The 23,901-nt window shown below is 53.8% G+C and overlaps 5 protein-coding genes across 5 annotated transcripts; 3 read left to right on the top strand and 2 right to left on the bottom strand.

Annotated features, from left to right (window-relative positions):
• Positions 1-28: 28 nt before the first annotated feature.
• Positions 29-1,053, bottom strand: PG986_008300 (uncharacterized protein; the record flags this gene model as incomplete). The annotated part of the gene is made up of 2 exons (XM_066844522.1): positions 29-695; positions 716-1,053. The coding sequence occupies 2 exons, from the start codon at positions 1,051-1,053 to the stop codon at positions 29-31; spliced, it is 1,005 nt and encodes a 334-aa protein (XP_066700634.1).
• Positions 1,054-3,733: 2,680 nt separating this feature from the next.
• PG986_008299 (P-loop containing nucleoside triphosphate hydrolase protein) lies at positions 3,734-7,867 on the top strand (the record flags this gene model as incomplete). The annotated part of the gene is made up of 1 exon (XM_066844521.1): positions 3,734-7,867. One exon carries the CDS (start codon positions 3,734-3,736, stop codon positions 7,865-7,867), a length of 4,134 nt encoding a protein of 1,377 aa, XP_066700633.1.
• Positions 7,868-11,865: 3,998 nt separating this feature from the next.
• On the top strand, positions 11,866-12,943 carry PG986_008298 (uncharacterized protein; the record flags this gene model as incomplete). The annotated part of the gene is made up of 2 exons (XM_066844520.1): positions 11,866-12,282; positions 12,347-12,943. 2 exons carry the CDS (start codon positions 11,866-11,868, stop codon positions 12,941-12,943), a joined length of 1,014 nt encoding a protein of 337 aa, XP_066700632.1.
• Positions 12,944-14,626: 1,683 nt separating this feature from the next.
• PG986_008297 (GPI ethanolamine phosphate transferase 3) lies at positions 14,627-17,842 on the bottom strand (the record flags this gene model as incomplete). The annotated part of the gene is made up of 1 exon (XM_066844519.1): positions 14,627-17,842. One exon carries the CDS (start codon positions 17,840-17,842, stop codon positions 14,627-14,629), a length of 3,216 nt encoding a protein of 1,071 aa, XP_066700631.1.
• Positions 17,843-19,859: 2,017 nt separating this feature from the next.
• PG986_008296 (uncharacterized protein) lies at positions 19,860-23,014 on the top strand (the record flags this gene model as incomplete). The annotated part of the gene is made up of 8 exons (XM_066844518.1): positions 19,860-19,990; positions 20,059-20,083; positions 20,144-20,246; positions 20,304-20,375; positions 20,440-20,686; positions 20,737-21,417; positions 21,526-21,970; positions 22,091-23,014. 8 exons carry the CDS (start codon positions 19,860-19,862, stop codon positions 23,012-23,014), a joined length of 2,628 nt encoding a protein of 875 aa, XP_066700630.1.
• Positions 23,015-23,901: the final 887 nt, after the last annotated feature.

The raw sequence follows: 23,901 nt of genomic DNA, 5'->3' as shown, positions 1-23,901 counted from the left end.
CTCAGTTTCTCTAAGTTCTTCTACCGCACTACCTGCGACTTGTACCGCCGAATCCTGTACTTTCGTGTCGCTCGGATGAGGCCGAGCTCGAGCTAGAATATGACGGACCGGCGCCCCAACCGGAACTGCTGCCACCGCCGCCATACCCCGAGCCATAGTTTCGCTGCGGCGGCGGCTGTTGTCGACTGCTGTTACCCCTGCTGCCAGCATAGTACCCCGCAGCGGCGCCCGACGCCGCACCGGTCCAGAAACCAGGCCTCCAGCCTTGCTGTTGCTGCTGCGATGACGATGATCGCTTCGAGCTGTACGGCGGCGGAGGGTCGTCATTGTCGTCGAATCGAGGTCCACCGCCACCACCGCCACCTGGTCCCCAACCGCCACCGCCGCCACCGCCGCCACCGCCGCCGCTTCCTCGCGGACGTCGCTGGACAGTTCCGTTATTGTTGCCGGACGCGTTGAGCCACGCGTGGTATATCATGGAGCCCACCACACCGAGGAAGAGCATGCAGAAGATGAAGGTGCCCGCATTGATGCCAAAAATCTCCGGCGCCGAATGATCGCCGCCGCCACCACTGCCGCCTCTACGCCCTCCACCACCCGCCAACTCCGGATACCGCCTCTCGCCCTCCGCGGTCAGAATGAGCCGGTACTGCACGCCGCAGCTGCCCTTGAGGACGTAGTCGTCGTCGGGGCCGCTGTAGCCCTCGCACATGACGTCGGTGCCGCCGAGCTTGAGCTCGGGCGGGAGGAGGCGGTGCAGGACCACTGGATGTCCTCGGTCTCGTAGCCGGGGCCCTGGTTCGTGCAGCGCATGACGTCGATCTCGTGCAGGCGGCACAGGTTGGCCGGCTTGGAGACGCACTGGAGCTGGGGCATGGCGGGGACGCGGCGGTGGGTGGTTTGGGCGCCGGCGCCGCGGAGGGTGAGGGTCTGGACCTGGGAGAGGAGGATGGCGTTCTTGGGGACTTGGGCCGCCGTGGTGGTCGGGGTGGACGACGAGGCCAGGACGAGGAGGAGGGGGGCCCAGAGGGCCGGCGGGAGGTTGAGATGCATATCCTTTCGATTTCGTTTGTGGTGGTTGTGTTGTGTTGCAGTACTGTGTGTGACCCGCGAGCCGGGAGCTGGGGAGTGGAAGTTGTTTAATTGAGTATTACGATGGCGGCGGGTAGGGCCGGGAGCGAGCCGCCGTTGTAGCTTTGTTCGTCAATTAGCCACCCAGTGAGTGTGTCAGGGTGACTGGTTTCGCGGGGTACCACGGGCTGGCTGTTGAGGGGTGCATACGGCACGTCTTGGAATAAAAGTGATATGTGACTGATTGGTGGCCCAATCTCAAATTCGCCTGGAGAGTAAGCCGCGTACTTCCCTCCTCACGATTATTCCAAAGTGAGTAGGAAAGGACTGGAAGCCAAACAAGTATCAGAGGCGAATTGTCCTAGGGTGTTAGTATTGTAGGTGAGGCGAAGTCGCGCTTGAGGACAAGTCATTCCAGTTGTCGATCGTTGTTGGTTGGGTCATCGCGTGTCACTGCCTGCCGAGCCGATACTGCTGCCTTGATTCATAGGCGGTTTGTCGCCACTTGGATGCAAGGCTGAAAAAACAGCATCCACCTTCACGCCTTCAGCTCGATACTCCAGCTCATCGTTGGCCAGCCTTGTATGCATGGAAGAATCGCTATCACCTTCTTTCGATCAAGATCAGGCGGGTATGTGAGTTTAAACCCGGTCCATCTAACAGATGGGATGTACATTGTACATATCTCCCGAGCGACTTTTGTAATACAATACTGTTCACCATATAATGTTACCTGTAAGAGAATACAACTAATCAGTTCGATATGAAGGACTGGTTTCACTCAAAAGAATTGTTTCCTTCCGTAATTGCAAATGTTGTTGATCTGTCGGTGCTGAGGCCGGTTTATGTATTTGTGCTGGGGGTCGGGTCCGGGGCAAATGCCAGGCGATCATGATGCGCGGAGGGGATTTTCTTTTTTGTATCACCTGCATCCGACTGGCACATGCAACCAAGAGGTGTGCATTAGCTTAGTAGGGGGGGAGAAAGAAGAAGGGGCCTTGCAAACGAATGCGATTGGCGGGAAGCGCAAGCAATCCCGAAGCCCGTCTTGATCGCTTACCTACATCCGACTGACTACCCCTGACTATTGGCTATGGACCCGAACCCCGAGATGGTCGTGAGCGCCATAATTCGAGAGACGAGTGCTGAGGTGATCGCAGTCAGCCCACTCAGCCCTTCGGTGTCAAGTAGACCCCATTAGGGAATTGAAGTAGGCCATCGCGGATGCCGGGTGAGTCAAGAATCCCGTCGTTGGTCGAATCTGACTACAAGCTACCGCCTAGCCTTACGTACTACACATACCAAGATGCCTAGTGAGGAATAAAGTCCCAGGTAAGGTAATTGTCGTTTCGGTCGTCGGTGAAGCTATCACCTCTTAGCGTGGGCCTGTCTGAAGACCCAGAGAACCTACACGTAGAAGCTTAGATCAGACCCCTGCAGGTTTAGGCGAGTGAGGGCGTTTGATAGGAGGTTATTTGGCATGTATGTACTAACGCGGTCTTGGAAACAGACTTCTGTCATGTTCTTGGTATGCCCCTACCTGACTTGCCTAGGTATCTTGTTTTTTTGTTGTCGCGTTACGCATATGTCAATCAAGATCCGATCAGTGTTACAGGCGCAAGATCGGCAAGCTTTGCCAAGTGCCATCGCAGGCACGGTGTAAAGGCCCGACGAGATCTCGCGGTGGGTGGCCTGGGAATGGATATCTCATTTACAGTGCACGACAGCCAGGACTGGCCGTAATCAAATTGCCAATCGCAACCAGCGCGGTTACCAGGCGACTCGGCGAGCGGCTTGCCTTCTTTGGGTAGGTACGGATACAGAGACCCAGCGGCCACGGACCAGCTCGGCTGTGAAAAAGCGCCTCCTCGCAGCCTAGCAACGCTGCTCAGGCCCTCTGATTCCAGTTCCGCAGCGCTACTGGCCCCATTCCCCAGACGCGACACGGCGGAACTCGTGAATCCCGTCCCTAGGTTACATAAAGTAATGCACATCGCCAGCGAAAAGGGTGCTGCCACTCGTACATAATACGGCGGCACGACGGGCGAAAGTGCGCTGCTGGAATTATAAACACTTTCGAGAGTCCGATCCCGAAGTCAAAGGGACCAAAAAGTGACACCAGGTCTACTGCTCACTGCTCACTCTCTCTCTACGCCACCGACGAGGCGTTCCATCGGCACCCATCTTCTCTTCTTTTCTGTTCCTTACGGGTGCGACTGCATTTCCTGAGAGTTTCAACATCATACAGATTCCGCCCAATTCACTCGTGACAATCCCGCCGCCAGAGGGTTCCTCGACCCTGCGATGATTCAGTCACGACTAACCTGCTAATATTCTTTTACCTGTATTGTCTTTTTTAGAATAATCTTAATCCGGTTTCTTTGCTTTTGAGGTAAGCCCCACCCCCACTTTCACAAGTGATCGCCGCGTGTATCACGGTTCGACTTTTCATCATCATGGAGAGTCTATTTGATGCTATTCATGGAGTCGCATGTCATTCTTGAGTTCGTCCAAGGGTTGGGCGATTCGTTCGCCATATTTCCCCTGGGCGGTTGCTCACGTTGTCTCGAGCAACCTCTCTCATTCCTTCCCCCGACTGTTCGAGGTCGCTTTGGCCTTTCTTGCAGCTATTATCGTTCCTTAGGCGTACAAGTCGTTGACCATGTCGCAGGAATACCTCAACAGGTTTGAACGGCCCTTGCCCGAGCCGCCGTCCAACCGGGCTTCCGAGATCTTTTACGACTCGTTTGAAGACTACAGGGCCTTTGAGAACGCTCACAGGATGATGACCCAAGAATCCCAAGAGCGGGTGCCGGAGGAGATCGCAACTGAGAATGAGAAGCAGCTGACGGATGGCACGCGTTCTAAACGAAACTCCAGTCGGGGCGACTCGGAGAAGACAGGACGGGGCCAGACCAAGGCCAACTCCAAAACTGCCGAAGCCGCCAAAGAAGAGGAAGCCGATCCCTTCAGGAACCTTCCGCCTCACGAGGCTCAGATTCTGCGGAGGCAGATCAACACCGATGAGGTCAAAGCCGGCGTCGGCATCCTGTACCGCTATGCCGACAAGTGGGATCTCACTATCATGTTCATCAGTTCGTTATGCGCCATTGGCGGTGGTGCTGCGCTGCCTCTCATGACCGTCATCTTTGGAAACTTGCAGGGCACGTTCCAGGGGTACTTCCTCGGCCAGGTCACCTACGAAGCTTACATGGACAAGATGACCTCCCTGGTTCTCTACTTCATCTATCTGGCTATCGGAGAGTTCGTCACCATCTATGTCGCCACGGTCGGTTTCATCTACACAGGCGAGCACGTCAGCGCAAAGATCCGGGAGCACTATCTCGAGAGCTGCATGAAGCAGAACATCGGCTACTTCGATAAGCTCGGTGCCGGAGAGGTCACTACTCGGATTACGGCAGACACCAACCTTATTCAGGATGGTATTTCCGAGAAAGTCGGTTTGACGTTGACGGCCGTGGCTACTTTCGTGTCGGCCTTCGTCATTGGCTTCATCGAGTACTGGAAGCTGACTTTGATTCTGTTGTCCACTGTTGTCGCGCTCATGCTTGTCATGGGTACCGGCTCTCAATTTATCATCAAGTACAACAAGCACTCCATTCAAGCGTATGCTCTTGGCGGTAGCGTGGCGGACGAGGTCCTGAGCTCGATTCGCAATGCTGTTGCTTTCGGCACACAGGATCGCCTGGCTAAGCAGTACGATGCTCACCTTGTCCGAGCTGAGCACTACGGCTTCAAGGTCAAGGCAACCATTGCTTGCATGGTGGCTGGTATGATGTGGGTGCTGTACATGAACTACGGTCTGTCCTTCTGGGTAGGAAGCCAGTTCCTGGTAGACGGTGCAGTACCCCTCTCGAAAATTCTCATCATCATGATGTCGGTTATGATTGGTGCTTTCAATCTCGGAAACGTTGCACCCAACATCCAGGCCTTTGGCACGGCTGTCGCGGCTGCTGTCAAGATCTACAACACCATCGATCGAATCTCTCCCTTGGATCCTACCGTTGAGACCGGCGAGAAGCTGGACCATGTTGTGGGCACTATCCGCCTGGAGAACGTCAAGCATATCTACCCGTCGCGTCCCGATGTCGTCGTCATGGACAACGTGTCGCTAGAAATCCCCGCCGGTAAAACGACTGCTCTGGTTGGAGCTTCTGGATCCGGCAAGAGCACCATCGTTGGCCTTGTCGAGCGCTTCTATGATCCTGTGGGTGGCTCGGTATACCTCGACGGGCACGACATCAGCACATTGAACCTCAGGTGGCTTCGTCAGAACATCGCCCTGGTCAGTCAGGAACCCACATTATTCGGAACCACTATCTATGGCAACATTAAACACGGCTTGATCGGCACCCAGCATGAGCATGCGAGCGACGAGGTCCAAAAGGAACTCATCATCGAAGCTGCGAAGAAGGCAAACGCTCACGACTTCATCTCCAATCTCCCTGAAGGTTACGAGACTAACGTAGGCGAACGGGGTTTCCTCCTTTCCGGTGGCCAGAAGCAACGTATTGCCATCGCCAGAGCCATCGTTTCCGATCCCAAGATTCTTCTGCTCGACGAAGCCACCAGTGCGCTCGATACGAAATCTGAAGGCGTAGTTCAGGCTGCCCTGGAAGCCGCTGCCGAGGGCCGTACGACTATCACTATTGCCCATCGCCTGTCTACAATTAGAGATGCGCATAACATTGTGGTCATGTCCCGAGGAATGATTATCGAGCAGGGTACACACGACGCGCTTCTCGAGAAGCAAGGTGCCTACTATAGTCTGGTCAATGCCCAAAACATCGCTGCCGTGAACGAGCTCACTGCCGAGGAACAGGAGGCTCTCGACGAAGAGGAAGCGGCTCTGATTCGTAAGGCGTCTGCCAAGCACGGTGACTACGTTGAAGATCCAGATGACAACATTCGAGAGAAGTTGAACCGCTCAACCACCCAAGCCTCCGCTTCAAGTAGAGTTCTTAAGGGTCGCTCGACCGTCGAGGAGGAACAGAAGTACAGCTTATGGACGCTCATCAGCCTGATTGCATCTTTCAACCGAGAGGAATGGAAGCTCATGCTCTGGGGTTGTTTCTGGGCAATCATCTGCGGTGGTGGTAACCCAACTCAGGCCTACTTCTTCGCCAAGCAGATCATGGTTTTGGGTGTTCCTCTCAGCCCAGCTACCAACGGCCAGCTCAAAAAGGACAGCGATTTCTGGAGCGCCATGTACCTGATGCTGGCTTTCGTCCAACTGATTGCATTCATCGCTCAAGGTGTCGCTTTCGCCAGGTGTTCCGAGCGTCTTGTTCACAGAGTCCGTGACCGTGCGTTCCGCACTCTGCTCCGACAAGACATCTCTTTCTTCGACAAGGATGCCAACACTGCAGGAGCTCTGACTTCCTTCCTCTCGACTGAAACGACTCATGTCGCCGGTATCAGTGGTGTTACTCTGGGCACTCTGCTCATGGTTAGCACCACATTGGTTGCTGCCCTCGTTCTTGCCCTTGCCATTGGCTGGAAGCTATCTCTGGTTTGCATCGCGACCATTCCAGTGCTCCTGGGCTGTGGCTTCTTCCGATTTTACATGCTCGCCCACTTCCAACGGCGCTCGAAGACTGCCTACGAGCAATCTGCATCTTACGCTTCCGAGGCCATCTCTGCCATCCGAACCGTTGCTTCTTTGACCCGCGAACACGACGTTCTGGCCCAATACCAGAGATCTCTCGCTGCACAGCAACGTGCCAGCTTGATCTCCATCCTCAAGTCCAGTATACTGTATGCGGCCTCCCAGTCGCTTCTGTTCCTGGCCTTTGCTCTTGGATTTTGGTACGGAGGAACCCTGATTGGCAAGCACGAGTACGACATGTTCCAGTTCTTCGTCTGTTTCTCGGCTATCATTTTCGGCGCTCAATCAGCTGGATCCGTGTTCTCCTTCGCCCCTGACATGGGCAAGGCCCACCAGGCCGCTGCTGAGCTCAAGACCCTGTTTGACAGGAAGCCTGTCGTCGACACCTGGTCCTCAGATGGCGAGCCTCTCGACTCCGTGGATGGTACTATCGAGTTCCGGGATGTCCACTTCCGATACCCTACACGACCTGAGCAGCCCGTTCTGCGAGGCTTGAACCTTACCATCCGGCCCGGCCAATACGTGGCCTTGGTCGGTGCGTCTGGTTGCGGTAAGAGTACGACAATTGCTCTGCTCGAGCGCTTCTACGACCCGATCGTGGGCGGCGTCTACATCGACGGCAAGGAAATCAGCAGCCTGAATGTTAACGAATACCGTTCATACATTGCGCTCGTGTCTCAAGAACCCACTCTTTACCAGGGCAGCATCAAGGAGAACATCCTTCTTGGCGCTAACCACGAGGTCACGGACGAGGCGGTGGAGTTCGCCTGCAAAGAGGCCAACATCTACGACTTCATCCAATCATTGCCCGACGGCTTCAACACGGTGGTTGGTAACAAGGGAACCCTCCTCTCCGGTGGACAGAAGCAGCGTATCGCCATCGCGCGCGCGCTAATCCGCGACCCCAAGATCCTGTTGCTTGACGAAGCCACATCGGCACTCGACTCCGAATCGGAACACGTCGTCCAGGCCGCGCTCGACAAGGCCGCCAAGGGCCGCACCACCATCGCCGTGGCCCACCGCCTCAGCACCATCCAACGCGCCGACATCATTTACGTATTCGACCAGGGCCGCATTGTCGAGGAGGGCACGCACTCCGACCTCATGCGCAAGAACGGCCGCTATGCCGAGCTGGTCAACCTCCAGAGTCTGGAGAAGAACCGATAATGCCATGACGGCTTGTAGATTTCTCTAATCCGTCTCTGGATTCTGTTTTCCTTGTTTTGATGCTTTAGATGATGTTCCGCTTAGAGCGTACTGCGCGCATGATTTCCCCCACCCCTTGGTATTGTTACACGAATAGACCCAGTCTCATGGCGACCATGGACGGAAACGAAGGAACGGAAAGGAATACATGATCCTCATCGATTTTTTTGGTATGAGGAAAAGGAGGTGAGATTGCATCATCGACGGCGTTGGCGGTATTGCTATAAGCACTTTTAGATTTTTGTTGCTCTTGACGAGGGTCGGGCCAAGGAATACTTGGTGCCGTGATTTGCACCGTTGCAGTCGTCCAGTCAGTCGTGAAGGAGGAATGGTCATTCCCGGTATTTCTCATATGCTGTTTGCTGTTGCTCGCGCGCATACACACTCACACCTACTTATTGCTTGCCTGTCTGGCATGGCGAGGCCGTACTTTGTATATAGTCCTTGTAATTGAAGAAAAGACCATTCGCTCTCTCAATATCTCGCTGTTGCTGTCTTGCTCTGATTTGTTCTTGCTAGTGATACCGGTGATATTAACATCAAGTCTAAGGAAAGACATGCGTTCCCAAATTATCATTACCCAGCGTACACTGCCCAGCAAATGCACTCATCAAGAACCAAATTCCACGACCAAGCTTCCTCCCGGTAACTGAATCTCGTTACTTCCAATGAGTGTTAAATTGTATCTGTCAGGGGCTATGGGAATGTAAAACAGGCCATCCCTCTTGTTGCAACTCTGACCTTCGTATGCATGCAAGAGGACGAGTCGCGTGTTACCATGGCGCGCCAAGAGGAACATGCAGCAAGGATTTGGGCTATCCCGGCCTGTTTTACTAATATGTCCGTCGCGTTCATCCTCTGGCTTGGGGAATGGATCGGCGGCTTCTAGACTTTCTGATCGACACTTTTCTTTCGGACTGGCACATGGCTAATCGCGTACATGCCAACGCCGTACGAGAACAATTTTGCTGTTTTTCGCTGAGAGCCGTTGGCCTCCAATCAAGTGCCTAGCTAAGATTCGTATTGCTAGCCGCTCTTGCACTTTTTACACCAAATACTGCTACTACATATTGATGAGAAGGAGCAAGATACTATCGACCACCTACAGAGGCCGGGCCTGCACTTCCAAGTTTCAATTAGAAGCACGGAAATTGACCAGCCCAGGCGGGATTCTGGTTGGTGACGATTCCATGTTCCATAGCGATGACTCGAGCTGCATGCAGTGCAACCTTGAACCCACCCAAACCGCCTACCTATGCTGTGTTTTGCATGAGATCTTCGTCGGTCCCTCCACAGAGGCACTGCGCCCCCAGAACTCTATTCGGCCTCACTGCTACTTCCCCTGACCTTACCTCGCTGTCGGGCCCGGCAAAGTCGTACCCGGCCGGGACGATTGTGTTTGCCTGCCTGCCTGTCTGCCTCGGAACATGTTTGTTTGTGTGTGTGTGTGTGCCAACCAAACAGAACCATCGTCTCGAGATGGATGGATGGACGGTGCGTGTTACATAACGACCATTTCCAACGGAACCAATCAATAATGCAACCATTGGTCGCAAAATCCAGCCAATTTGGCTACCTGAGTATTTATTTGTTTACTGACGTAGGTTAGGTTACTACATACACCATTACAACAGTTACCGATCGGCCAGGTCGGCCGGCCCTAGAGGCTGTTTAGACACCGCCCCAACTGCCCGAAAGAAGAAAGCCAAGCGAAGGTTGACAGCATCGGCTGGTCAATAGCGGCCAAGAGGCAACCGCCCGCAGTGCGATGACTAGGTTAGACCTTATCTGGACCTGTCGTCGTAGGCTTGTGCACCGCTCACGTTAAGCCTCAATCAATTGTGAAGAGACACCGAAAAGCAGGACAGGCAGGCAACAAGGGGGAAGAAGGGGAAATTTCGCTTATGCGCCCGTATCTGACTTGCCTGCCCACGTAAACCCACTTGGGATGCGTTGCGTGCCCCTCAAAGCGACAAAAAGTCTCCGATGCGGTGTCCTGCCTCCCCAGTGCCTTGCTTTTGCACTGCAGCAGACCATCCAGCCAGCATCTTACCCTGGTGCCTCCTTTTCCGCCGTGGGATGGAATCTCGTCACTCCCTCCTGCAGCACGAGAGGGGCCAAAGACCAAAGGAATACTCGCATCGCACCATCGTCTTCCGGCTTACACAAATGCGGTCGCTCGGGGCTTGGGGCTAGCTGGGTGCTACCGCATGCCCTAGTAGTCTCACGACATGTCGCACACCGGCGCCCAGCAGCCACTCGCGTGGTTTGTTCGCACCAAGGCTAATAATGGTTGATTGCGCCTACTGCAAGGTACGGCGGCGATATGGGCGGCGTTGTGGGCCACCCAACGTAAGGGGTCCCTGTTTAGTTCATCTCCTTCGCATCGTTCTCCAGGGCGGACAGGTGGAATCAGGCTTTCAGAACGGGCCTCTCTGCGCGCAACACCACGCGATTTGCCAGGAGGCTCTGGTTGCTGCTGCTGGGGCCACCAGTTGTTTCCCCCTCCCCTCTTATTGCCCGCTATTTTTCATATTCACGCATCGGCCCAGATCTGGTACAGAAGCCTGGAGAAAAAATGGACATGAGATCGGTACATGTCTTGGACACGCACTCGATCAAGTGAACGAGGTTCTTCGGGTCCGGCTCTCCCCTTCCCAGCCAACCCGACGCCAACGAACTGACGGGATCTCTCCGTGGCCAGATCACGATTGTCAGAGACAGAAACCAATCGGGGTTGTGTGTGTTTTTGTAGGCCTACATACATATGCGTGGCGTTGTTTTCCCGTCAGCCCTCAGAGGCTAAGATAGTCCTTCTGTCTTGAATCCCTACCGTATGCACGGGAGAGCAACGCTCGATTTTTCCGATTTAGGCGAAGTGCAGCAGTTTGCATATCTACCGTTTTATCCCGGCGTTGCGCTGGATCCCACCCTTGTTTGGTTGTACAGACACACGTCCTGCCAACTGGTCTAGCCCCCATTGCCCGGCTCGCTCGTTCATGGTTGTTGGCGGCGGGTGGGCGAGTGAAAGGACAGGCAGGGATGGGGGCAGTGCCTCTTTTCTCGCTTTCTGTGGTGTGTGTGTGCCATGGGGAGGCGCGGCTAAGATTTTCTTTAATTAACATGCCGGTGTGCAGGCAGGCCTGACCTTGATTCTTTCCGGGAATGAGAGCCAATGGCGGTGACCAACTCCTCTCCTCTCTGCCCACTGTCTCCCACTCCTCATCCAGTCATTCGTTCAGACCAATCCGTTCTCTCGTTCGGTCTCCAGTCAGTCAATTGTTGTTGACCGTCTTCGCATCTGGTGCCATACACCTTCGTCGCTCGTTTCTCACCTACTTAATTCTACACTATTGATCATAATTGCTCCTCGCACTGGACCGACGTCTTAATATTACCCTTGCTCTGCTCTGCTCTGCTTTGGTTTGCGAACTCGTGGGACTTGGACGATTCCCCGAAAGCTTGGCTCTGATCCTACTCGATCAGCTCAAGTGAGACATACATAGTCTCGTCGACTAGCCTCGCAGTCGCTTCGTCTGCATTACTTACTTAGACGGCGAATTCATTCACGGAACTATTTTCGAATATCACCGTATCCAGCCGAGGATCGAACCAGTTCCAGTGTGCGGGTCAGGCCATCTCAAGTTCTTTCGCGGCTCGGGCCACCTGATACAGCGGCGTGGCGATTGTTGGAGGTGCTCGTTCCCATTGGTGTCTCGGTCCTCGCCTTGACGCACTCGCGACAGACAGCGCTCGACGACACATCAATATTTGGGTCTTGTTCTTCTTCCTCCGGATAAGACCAGACGTTAGTTATGCTGGCAGGTGTCGCCGACGGTAGAAGTGCCGCTACGACTTGATGTTACTTTTTGTTTCCACCCTTCCGCAATATCTAGAGTGGTACCTTGTACCCTTGCTCGACGTTTCAGGCTATCCCTGCCTTGGGATCCATCCGGGCAATGATTTTCGCAAACGCTCTTTGCTGGGTCTCCCTGACCACAGCTATATCACTCCAGGCCTCCCGTCCGCCCATCGAGACGCCGGCCGTGGACCGCCTGTCATCGTCCGACAGCGAACAATGGCAGCAAACCATGTCCGAAGAGGAACCAGCCCGTCGTCTACCGCGTAGAAAAGTCGCTGCACGAGCGGCCGATCAAGGATCGACAACTGTCATCAGCATCGAAGTGCCCACTTCCACCACCTCCAAGCGATCGGCAGTGAAGCCTGCCGCCGCTACAGGACCGTTACCAAGCCCGATGGATAGCCTGCCCACGACGTTCCCGGACGATGTGACGGGAAAATGTCCGGCCTTCATTCAGAGCTTTCTTGCCGACACCACATTCAAGAGCTGCTACCCTTTTTCCATGCTCTTACAGGTAAAGTTCAACCCTGAGTCAACAATGGTTCACCTGAACAACCCGAAACTAAGACATGACACAGGGTGGTTCAAATAGCTTTTTCGATGCTCAGAAGTCGCTAGTCAGCCTTACACAGGTCCTCGATGCTTCCTGCAAGGCCGATGTCAAAATGTGCACGTCGTGGCTCGCCGACCTGGCAGGCCAATTCCAGCAAGATGGAAACTGTGGCGGCGAGCTTGCAAGTGGGAACACGGTCGTGACAAAAGCGTACGAGGGACTCAAGGCTTACCAGCCTCTCTACAGCGCAACGTGTCTCAAAGAGCCCGAGAGTCAGGCATATTGCTACGCCACTGCCGCGACGGACACGAAGGACTTCTCGAGCGTTTATCTCTACTACCTGCCCCTGAACAGGAGCATGCCGGACACGGCCACGCCTTCCTGCGATTGGTGCAACCAGCAGACCATGGGCATCTTCCAATCATTTTCTTCCAATAGGAAGTCGTCTATAGCTGCGACGTACTCGAGCGGATCGGCTGTCATGAACAGGGTATGCGGCGCCGAGTACGTCAACAGCACGCTTCCAGTGGCAACAGAGAGTGCCGCCATTCCCATGCAGCAAACCCCTCTTCTGGTCATGTTCTCGTTCCTGCTCATGGTCTTCGCCCATCTCTTCCTCTAGGCCGGGCGGCAATAGGGAGCAATTGGCAGTTGGATCAACAGCAACAGCAATAATACGGACGGAGTTCAACCGGATGGATATACGGGGCCGGACTAAACTGGCCGGAAGGTCTCTGGGAAACGGGCGGCACTTTGGGTTACATGATTTTACGGTTCAAATATCTGACTTGGCGGGACTGGTTTTTGTTTGATGGTCACCTTTCTCCATCGAAGCGTTCGATACCCTCCCACGCGAGCAAAACATGCTACCTTCTTAGTTTCTTCACCCTGAAGCAACGACATTGCTTTAATTTCTATTATTTATTTTTCAACTGTACAAATGTACACACGCATATATAATATTTTCTTCCGTCGGACCTTAGGAGTACTTGGCGAGGATGGATGGATACATACCGGTGGAGGGGGGGAGAGAGAACCCGCCAGGACGATGAGAACACGGGCAAATTGAGACGGGCCAAAGGCGCACATATGGATTCATGTGCCGACGCGAAGACGCCACGGAATGGCAAGGATAGAAACTAGGTAGGCCACATCACTGGACCGAAAGGAAACGTATAACGAACACGCACCCCGGGTGACAATACCGGGGATTGATAGACACTTACCTCATTACTTGATTCCTCAAAGGTTGTGTGATAATGGATGGGTCCGGTGATTACCTCAACGCTTGAACTTCCTGATGTTGACCATGACTCCGCGCGATGTTTCGTTGCTCAATATACTTGAAGGGATCTCATCTCGGCATGATGAATCTTCGTCAACGCAACACAATATGAACCACCATGCCTTGGCCTAATAAGACCTTTTCTTTTTCCTCTTATTGCCACAGGAGCAAGCGAAGTCAAAGTCTCTCGTGAAACGTGGAAAAAAGTAACCATACGTGACGTGACAAAGGAAAAAGAAAACAAGAAAAGTTCGAGTGTTTTACAGAGAAGTCAGCGGGCCAGGCCGCGTGACGTGACGTATAGCGGAAAAGGGAATGTTTATATAAACATATTCTTCTCGGCTCCAAATTTCTTTCTTGGTTTTCGTCATGGCACCCCGGTCCTGGCCAACGATGCTTCAGAAACACCATGTTTGAACAATAGCTGTCGGATTGGGTAAAACGAAACATCTGAGTCGCGTTATATGTCGTCGCTTCAGATAACATGCTATGCGTGCCTCTTCACGATCGCGTATGCAGACAAATTTGGGGTAATTCATCTGTGATGAATACTTGCAAAGTAGGCTCCTTGAGTAATTCAACCGTGCTGAGAGAGATTTCATAGCATTCATCAGGTGTTCAATAGTATAGCGAGGTTCGCACGTAAATTCGTTTAATATGACATATGAAGCTTGCGTATTTACAAAGGGTAAGTAAGGTTGGAATTTACTATACAATGTTATCCCCCCCAACTCTTTTTGCTAGTGTCCCCCTCTTCGAAAGGGGCAATTCTATAGGTGCTAAGCATAAGAGGGTATATGCAAACAAGGCAACCACGGTCGCACCGATTTCCCACCGTAGCGAAGAATTCGCGCCCAGACTGTCTTATATATCCCAGCTTTGTTGGTTCATCGTGCCCACTGTCTGTATAGATACAATAAGAGCGTAAGAGGGGGGTAAATCCGGGTTTCAATCTGACCCGTGTTCCCTTGCTCATCATGGCTTGACGTTTCTCGATCGAATCTGATTCGGTCGCAACGATCAATCCGCCCAGCCAAAGACATCGCTGACGGCCACCGTATTCGCCCTAACCCCAGCCAGCGCAACCAGCATGCCGACGAGGTCGACGACCAGCAGCACGGCCGCCCCCATCATGAAGCGCGGGTTAAAGACGCGGAACAGCATGAGGTGGCGGCGCAAGTGGCCCGCCCAGACCATGGTGGCCAAGCTCTCGACGGCGTAGTAGGCGACAAAGATGCCGAGGCAGCGCGTGACCGTCTCGAGGCCGCCCTTGCGCTTGGGCGACGTCTTCCAGAGCGTCAGGAGCGGCACCGCCACGCAGGCCAGGATCTGGCCCGCGAAGGTGTTGAACATGACCACCAGCGGGGACCACGGGTAGCGCAGCGTGAACAGCGGGATGAAGGCCGAGTCCCACTGGATCGACGACAGCACCGCCTGGTGGCCCGTCTTGAAGTAGTAGAACTCGCCCAGCAGCGCAAGAACGATAGGACCAATACTCTCCGTCGACAGGCCGTTGAGGTCGACTATGTCGACGAGCGACAGTACCTGCCACAGCATAAGAGCCAAAGCACCGCTGCCCATCGGCTTCGACAGGAGCATGCACGCTGCCGCGAAGTTGACCACGAGGAGCAGGTAGCGCGCGCCGTTGGCGTTGCCGTACCCCAGGATGGTGACCTGCGCGGTCCGTCCGCCGCTTCCGGCTCTGGTCAACACGGAGATACAGGGGGGTGCCCATACGAAAGCGGTCGTGCCGGCAACGAAAGCGAGCGCGAGGACTCCCTGGGCGATGGCCACTTGAACCGTCTTCAAGGTGGTCTCGGACAGGTAATCGATCAACCACTGGCCGTTGCCGGCTGCGTCTAGAGTCCAGTAGGTGGCGGCCAGACCGAGAGCCCCGCGGAAAACGTAGTCGATCCAGAACGGGGCCAGAGCTTCGTACGACCGAGACGAGATGAGATACCCCTTGATAATGGACGGAAGTCCGGCGAAGACGACGAAGGGCAGCGCCAACTGCCAGGGTGCAGACGTAGACGAGTTGGCCGACGCATAGTATGTAGATGTACAGTATGGCATCTGCTCCTCCCTGCAAAGCTTGGACAATGAAGCCAGTCGGCCAAGAAGGATGAATACCACGGAGTGGTAGATTCCCAATATGCGGTCAGTGCGGGCCGGGAGACGCAACGCAGCGACAATGCTTACGAACCCGAAAGTCGACAAGAAGAACAGCGAAATCGAGTCCTCCCAAATGGTGTACGAGTTTGAGGCAAATCCGATAGACTGACTCACCGTGAAGATGACACCGAGCCATCCCCATATGGTGTTTGGTAACAGGTTAACCAAGCTCTTCCCCAGTCCAAACAGCGAGATAGTCACTGCCAGTGAACTGGTCAGCGCAGTGATGGCTGCAGCCATTGTCAAGTCCTTTTCCTCGGACATAGACACGAAACCTGCACCTAGAGCACCACCAATTGCGCTACCAATCAACGCCGCCTTCACCAGGCTTTGGCTTAAAGTCTGGTAAGAAGGCAGCTCGGTTCGGCCACCAGCATCCTGCAACTCCAGGCTTTTCTCAGCCAAATCCAACTCGGCATCATCCAAGACAGCGAAGTCATCGTCTTCATCCCTGGAAACATAGACGAGAAGGACCAGGACCCCGAGTGCCATCACAGCAATTCCCAGGGCCATCTTGGGGACGTCAAAACGTGCCCAAAGATCTTTGCATATCCGGAGCGTCTCTTCCTGGTATGCGGTGTAGGCTCTGTAGACGAGCTCCCGGGCTTTGATATTGGTGTTGGTTGTGGCCGACTCGGTTGCGCTGTCCCACAGCTCGGCGGGTGATCCGGGCTTTGAGGTTTGCTCGATACCTCTAGCAGCGAAGTAGGAAGCTTGGTACCGACGGATACCCGCTGAGGCCAATCTGGACACAGCTGCCAGATTGTCCCAAGCACTACCCTTGATTCCGGCGAAAGCTTCTTCAATAGGTCGGCCCAGGTTGTTGAAAGGAATTGGCAAGCCAAGTAAAAGTGCCAGCGTAGGTACCAGATCGATCTGGTTCACAGGGCGCTCCTTCGCAGTGGCAGGGGGCGTAACGTACTCCGGCAGCGTACGGCCGAACACGGGTCTATTCGAGTACATCCACAGCGCAGCCTCTACTTCGTCGTCACTCTCACCTCCGTGGTCGCCCTTGCTGTCCATGCCATGGTCTCCCATGACGATCAGGACAGTGTCGTCAGCGAGGGTCTTTACAAGATCCTGGACGAAAGTGTTCATTTGTTGAAGCTTGGCGGTCATAGCAGCATGGTTGGGGCCGTATCGGTGGCCAGCGTGATCAACCCCAAGGAAGTGACCGATCAAAACATCCCATTTCGTCCGGTTTTCTTTCTGCATAAGGGGGAAGATATGCTCAAGAACTCCATTATCCACCGTGTGCAGATCCCAGACATTGAAACTGTCGTAAGGCTTGCTGATGTTGGCCTCGAAATAACCCGGGAAGAGGGAGGTCCAGGTATCGTCACCCAGGTGCACAATGCGTTTACCCAGAGTGTTGAGCTGCAACAGAAGGTTATCCTCCTCGATTGCCGTTCCGCCAAAACTGCTTCCCAGGTCGTTCAGTGTCGGTAAGGTACCGGTTGTCAGGCCCTTCAATCTCTGGAGGGTGGATGTCGGTGGGTCCGCGATGAATGGCAGAAGCACCGCATTGTTGGGCGACTGGACCGCCGTCTCGTAGAGAAAGGGGAAAGCATTGTGGTAGATTTCAGCTTCGCTCAAGTTCTTGACTGGTACGGTGAAATCGTATCGTAGCGCATCGACAAGGACGACAACGGCCTTGTCAAATGTCTTGGGGTGCCAGCAACCGCCCTCGATGCTGCCCTGTCCTTCCCAGGACGCCAATGGCTCGATGGGCGGCACGGAGCACTCGGATTTCTCGTCCAGGACCAAGCGCGTGAGCAAGAACCCGCCCGTGAACAGGACGATGCCGACCACATGTATGCACGTCATCCACGCCCAGAAAGCAAAGGTCCAGCCGAACCGGCGCTCATAGCCCATCTTGCGACGGGCCTCCAAGGCACCACGTTGCTTCTCGGCGGCGCCAGAACGCTCTTGCTTGGCCTCGGCGCCCAGGAGTTTCTTGTTGGCATCTTCGATCTCCTTCAACCGCTTGGCTCTGGCATATTGGGCGGCGATGGTCTGGTACTCGGAAGGGGCGTCCTTCGGCCGTTGGTTGCGCTGAGGCATCATGAGGTGGTGTAGCTACGATAAGCAAAGGAATGTGGGAGGTTTGGTGGCTCAGGCCTAGCTGGCCATTGGTGTGGTATAGTCAATTGGGATTCGTCTCCAAGTATAGCGGCCGATGCTACCTCGACATGGCTGTTAGAAACGACTTCGAAAAGAGATAAGGTACAGTGTAGAGAGCGACACGGTCAGAGATTGGTCGCGCTTGGTGAGTTGGTGATACCGTGGTGGGTTCACTTTGGTAGAGCTTCAATTAGCTACTAAATCCTTAGTCCCACATTAGGTAGTGACGGGAGCCAAGCATCCAGACACAGAGCTCCAGCTGGAGGCGGCCCGTACGGGGCATCTGCCAGCTGTTCATAGTACTGGCCATAAGTCGGTCTTTCTTACGAGATATACATCGTCGCCCGCGTTGCATACAGACACATAAATGCCGAATTCCGCATACACATGGAAGGGGAAACATATACTTATCCAAGTCGGAAACCAATGGGCGGGGGCAACAGTTTTCTAATCCCAACTTCAGTGATCTCCCAATGAGCCTTAACGCGGCTACATCGCCGCCGCCAATGGGAGCAGGTTAAATATGTAGGAAAGCGTTCCTACTCCGAGACCAAGAAGGTGAGATGATGTAATCAAGTCCAATGATTGGAAAGCAGATTTCATTTTCAGAAAAGAACAAAATCCATTTGCGAGCATTCTCTCGGGGATAACCCATCAAAATCCGCAGTATTTCCGGTTATCCGTCACCAACTTTTCTTGCTTCTTTACCGAGCACCCAATCAGACAGCCCCAGCGGACTTATAAATTGGTAGCGTAAGCATTGGCAATCAGTTGAAGCCAGGAAGCACCTGTGGCTGCTGTGCCGCAAATTGAAAAGATTGAGCCTTACCTGATGATGATAGTCGAGCCCCGAAGCCAGGTTCCATTGACACCACACACGATGGAGCCTACCCACTCCCCCTGCGGCTTACAACCAGCGGCAGAGCGGCATCTAGGCTCGCTGGTAGGTAGACACTTGCTGCAAACCGCTACTGTAACCGGAGTGAAGTTGGGTTCAGGAGACAGAGACAGGGCCCGAGAGTGAGAGGCAGTCAGCGGATAGGGCTAATCATCTGGCATAAGCGCAAAAATGACCCGAGGGTGTGGAAAGGTCTCAAATATCACAGAAGGTAATCTGCTCGGGATGTTCATCACTTCCTATATCTCCCAGCAAAAGCTGAGCTGAGACAAGGATGGATGCAGGCGCCCACCGCGGTTGAGGTTTTCTGGGACCGATGAAAGGTTCGAGGTCTTGGTCCCCGTTTTGCAGAGGAAAATTGAGTGGTGATGGCATCGCGGATCTATCTCCCCGGTCATCGCCGCCGGTTTTAAGCAGTTTGCCCCTCACGATAAGAAGATTGGTCTGCCTGTCGCCAGATTCAGATACAGATACAGGGGACGACGGGGTGACGGGGTGTCAGGGTGTTTTGTTCGAACTTCGAGGGCGGGTGGGTGGAAGTGGAGCGAGCGACTGCATGCTGGACGCTAGACACTAGACGCTGGACACTAGAGTCTGGGCCTGCCATCGTGTGCATCGGATCCAACGCCCAGCTCCAAAGTGACTCCTCTCTCGCTACTGGTGGCGGCCCTCACGCCGAACCCCTGTCCCTCTCCTCTTGGCCCTTGCCGGCCCTTGCAAGCTCGACCGAGCTAACTGTGCACTGTGAGGCCTTAGCAGCTTAGGGCGCTCTGGTAGTCCCGCGAACCCCAGAATCTGGATACCCGCGCGAGAGCCTGTCGGTTGTCGCTCTCCTTTACGAATTGCGCCTGCTTTAACCTGACCTACCTAATCGTTATACTCTCTCTTTCCCTAGTCTGCTACCTACCTACGCACCGCCGCCGCTGCTGCTACTACTACTGCTACTACTTACTCACTGGAACGAATCATGCTTCCAACAGCTTGCTAGTGTCGCTTTTCGAGTATACACATACATACACATGTTTTTAGGTTCTTTTCTTATAGACTTAGAGTTTCACCATGAAACACAACAGCAACGGGCGGCATGCTTCGGGAAACCCAGACGCCTCATCGCCCGCTCCAGAAACGTCCACTACTCAACTCTCGCCCGCCGCCCTCGGCAAAAGAAGGCGAAACAACCCAAACGAATGGTAAGAGTTCGCGCCTGTGTAAGCTGAAATACAATTGCCAGAAGCAAACTGACTTGCGACTTGTCTAGCTGTGACATTTGCCGGTTGCGAAAGGTACGTAGACGTCCTCGAAAGTAACATCGGATGATCCTGCTGACAGCCCGTTGGTGATAGGTCAAATGCGGCGGAAGAACAGGCGATGAACCATGCGATAACTGCTTCCGCCTCAAACTCGCCTGCGGATTTGCCCAGTCCACCAGCGGCAGCCGAGCGCAAGGTGAGATCTGTTGCTGTCCATATTCGAGAGGTTACGAGTGCTAATAACACGAAGCAGCCAAATTAGCCAGGATTACGCCCACAGGCACCGTCACAGAAGCCGGAACAATCCGCAAGCGCGCTCAGCGAGGTAAGCACATTTGCTGCCCATACTCCTCGTCGTCTCATACGGCTCATCAACTAACACGGTCAAGCCTGTGCAAACTGCCATCGTCACAAAGCAAAGTGCTCTGGTGACTTGCCGGCATGCTCACGATGTCGCTCGTCGTCTCTGGCGTGCGAATACGCGCCATCCAAGAGGCGCTTTGTCAACGTGGCCGTGTCGCCCGAGCAGGCCGAACCTGAGATGTCATCGACGTCTGCTTCTGTGAAGCAGCAAAGCCCTGAGGGTCAAACTCCGGTAAACATGGAGATCGCCTATGCCCCAAGCCCGGATGCTCAGTATGTTCTCCATCATCTGCTTGCACAACAATGTATCTGACCACAGGAAGGACAACCCTGCTCAAGCGGGATATAATACTGCAACATATGGACGTCTACTTCGAGGCGTTCTGGTACGTTCCCTGCCAGGGTATCCTTCACCCGGCGACAACGTACCGCTTGATTGAGGAGAACCGCTTGCCTCCGTATCTGGCGGCAGCCGTGGTATCAGTCACATCCACCATGGTGACCAGCATATCGCAAGGGCGCCAACTCGCAGCCCAATGCAACGAGCAGGTGGAGCAATACGTGATGCGGCAATTCGGCCATATGGATCCGGATCTGTTGGTACTGCAGGCCTTCGTCACGACCTACAACTGGATGTCGGGACCGCTGAGCAAGGTCTGGATGTGGACATCGACTGCTGCCCGGTTAGCCCGTTGTTTAGGTCTCACCCACGAGCCCGAATATAGGCCGGAAGAAGGCGGTTTTGCTCGGCAAGAGTCTCTGAGGCGAGCTGTCTGGCAGATATGGATCATCGACCGATATCTGTCTGGTGGGTTCGAAGAGCATGTGCTGCTCCCTTCCGACGCTATGCAACTGAAACTGCCTTGCAACGACGACGTCTTCAGGCAAGGACTTCCATCAACTGAAGCGACACTACATGAAGTACCCCTTCAACCAAATCATGGCGACTTCAGTCTCAACGCCGCTCACGTAAGGTTATTAAACCTTCGTACTCAGATTCTCGGGTATGTGCCAGTATCAAGCCATTCGTCGATATTTGCGTTCCCCCTTTCCAGAAGAGGCCACACACCCTTTCCAACAAAACCAAACTTATGTTGACCCTGATTTTACAGCTCCATGAAGCGCCTGTCGGAAGCCCTTCAGAACCCGCAGGTTCCTTCTCCCACTTCTGAGCATTTCATGGCCACGGTGAACCACCTCCAAGTCCTCATGGTCAGGTTCAAGGACTCCCTTCCGGACCGCGTAAGATTAAGCCCTCAGAGCATGCAAGACCACCTGAGTCGACCCGACCGGACGAGCTTCCTCACGCTGCACCTGTGGGTTGCACAGACGTACGTGGACCTGTATCGTTTCTCCCTTCCAAAGCTCGCGGACTCGTCGCCACCAAGATACCCGGAGGACATACCCTGGGACTGGCTGGACATAGCTCAACGGCAAGCCACGGCCTATGCTATCCACCAGGCACAGTTCTGGACCTTCCAGATGCACTTGATTCGACAAAACTCGGGAGTCAGCAAAAATCTGGTCACCGCAGATTGGATGATCGGGGCCTGTGCTGTAAGTTGTCTCACTGCACCCCAATTTCCCAGCCCATTGGTAATGGGCCCGAGCATTGTCTCAACCCGATATTGGGGGGTTTTAATGTAGGTTCTATCTCTTGCTAATACTGTGTGTCAGGTCGACTGTGCAACAGTCCTATTGATCGCCAGAAAGTACGAGATATGGAAGAGAGCACTAAAGGACGGCAGCACGGCACCGCTTTGTCTTGCGAAGCCCATTGATGACGACCTGCTGTCATTTCTTGTCTCGTCTCTCGTCAGCATACTGGAGACTCTGAAACTATTCTTACCAAGGGTCGAATCATACGTAAGCTTTTCTGGCCCCGATGTAGTACTGATTCTTCCGCGACTGACAGCCCTGCTACAGCAACGGCACATCCTAGCCAAGGAGAAGATATACCTCGAAAGTGGCACAGTGAAAGAGAGCGATAGCCAGCTGAAATCATGGGTTCCCAGTACCAGGCCAGAGGACATATTTTCAAAGCAATATGACTCCAACTCTACACAACAGAACCGAGTTGAACATGACGCACGAAGTATCCTCCAATCTAAGCCCTATCAAGATGGCGCAAGCAGGGGAAGTATAAGCTATAACGGTAGCACCGGCGGCGTCGACCAGCCTGTCATGCCATACTGTCTCAAGAAGGCACTGGATGAGCCTCCAGTCCCGCCTCTGTCACCTCCAGGCAGCGACGAAACACGATCTCTGCAGGAAACGAGTAATGGTGCTCCTCCTCCTTCTGCTACGCAACAGCAACAGCAGCAGCAGCAACCCGACGATAGCATCCCTTCTCACCTCATCCGAGTAGACACCTCCAATTGGATGAAGACGGAGGAGCCGCTGATCACCAATCTAGATACCATCGCTATGGGAAACTATCCGGCTTTGGCGATCAACACGCAGTTCCCGTTCCCCGCCCCTACCGTCACTGGCGGTCTGAGTGGGACTGGCGCCTCGACAGACCATTATTCGATGCCTTACGTCATCCAGGACGAGGACTGGCGTGGGACGTGGCCGCAAAGCTCGCAGCCGATGAGTTGATGAGATTCAGACTGAATCTCTATTAGAAGCTGCAGGTGTTGGCCCGGACAATTGTTACGCTGGGAAGCGCCACTGCAAATAGACGCCTCGCGCTCGGAACCAAATATACTAATGATCTGACGAGTCTACACTGAATATCTCCTAGTTGCAGTGTAGGCCAAGGCATGAGTTCACATGGTTGCGATGATACCAAACGTCACTGCGGAGAGCAGGCCTCGTATTGGAGATTGCAGACGTCAGAATCCGGAGACACACTGGGTATAGACAACGTTTGTACCAAATGATCAAACACCGGACAACTCCCGTTATAGCAACGCCATGCCATGGTCGTGTTCAAGGGTTGGCGACTGTAAGCGCTCTTTAAAAAGTGCATATTGACATCAGTCCAAGATATACGCAACACTTGAAGCCGCGAAACTCCATGATATGGCGTCCCTAGGGATCTGTGGGAGAAGTGGGCGTCAAGGTTCATCATCGTCGTCATGATTGAAGAGAGGGTGTATACTATATATTACAATAATTGAGATGGGCAATCTTGTCAAATTTACAAACTACTGTACCTACTTGACCAAGTCTATAAGCATGCTCTACTCATATCTGTACAGCCCGGCTTTATCTACGAGGCTTGCTGCACTTAATGAGACTCATCTAGGTTTTGGCATACCTTGAGACGTGAAGCGGAGGATTAAACCGCAACACGAGAATGTATATGCCTTTCATCATGTGTCTGCAGCCTTATATATATTGAACTTTATACCGGGCCTGTCTAGACGATAGAATAAAAGCAAACGTACATAGATACCGTGTGGTATATATAGGGCTATACTTGGCGTCAGCTATATACAGCTCTTAAACCATCGCTGGACGCGTAATCTTTGCGCGTGTTC

The sequence above is a fragment of the Apiospora aurea genome (assembly GCF_038362705.1).
Source record: "Apiospora aurea strain CBS 24483 chromosome Unknown utg000005l_segment0_segment0, whole genome shotgun sequence".
Lineage (NCBI taxonomy): Eukaryota > Fungi > Ascomycota > Sordariomycetes > Amphisphaeriales > Apiosporaceae > Apiospora > Apiospora aurea.
Note: the sequence above shows the minus strand (reverse complement) of the source record. Positions and strands in the feature narration are given on the sequence as shown.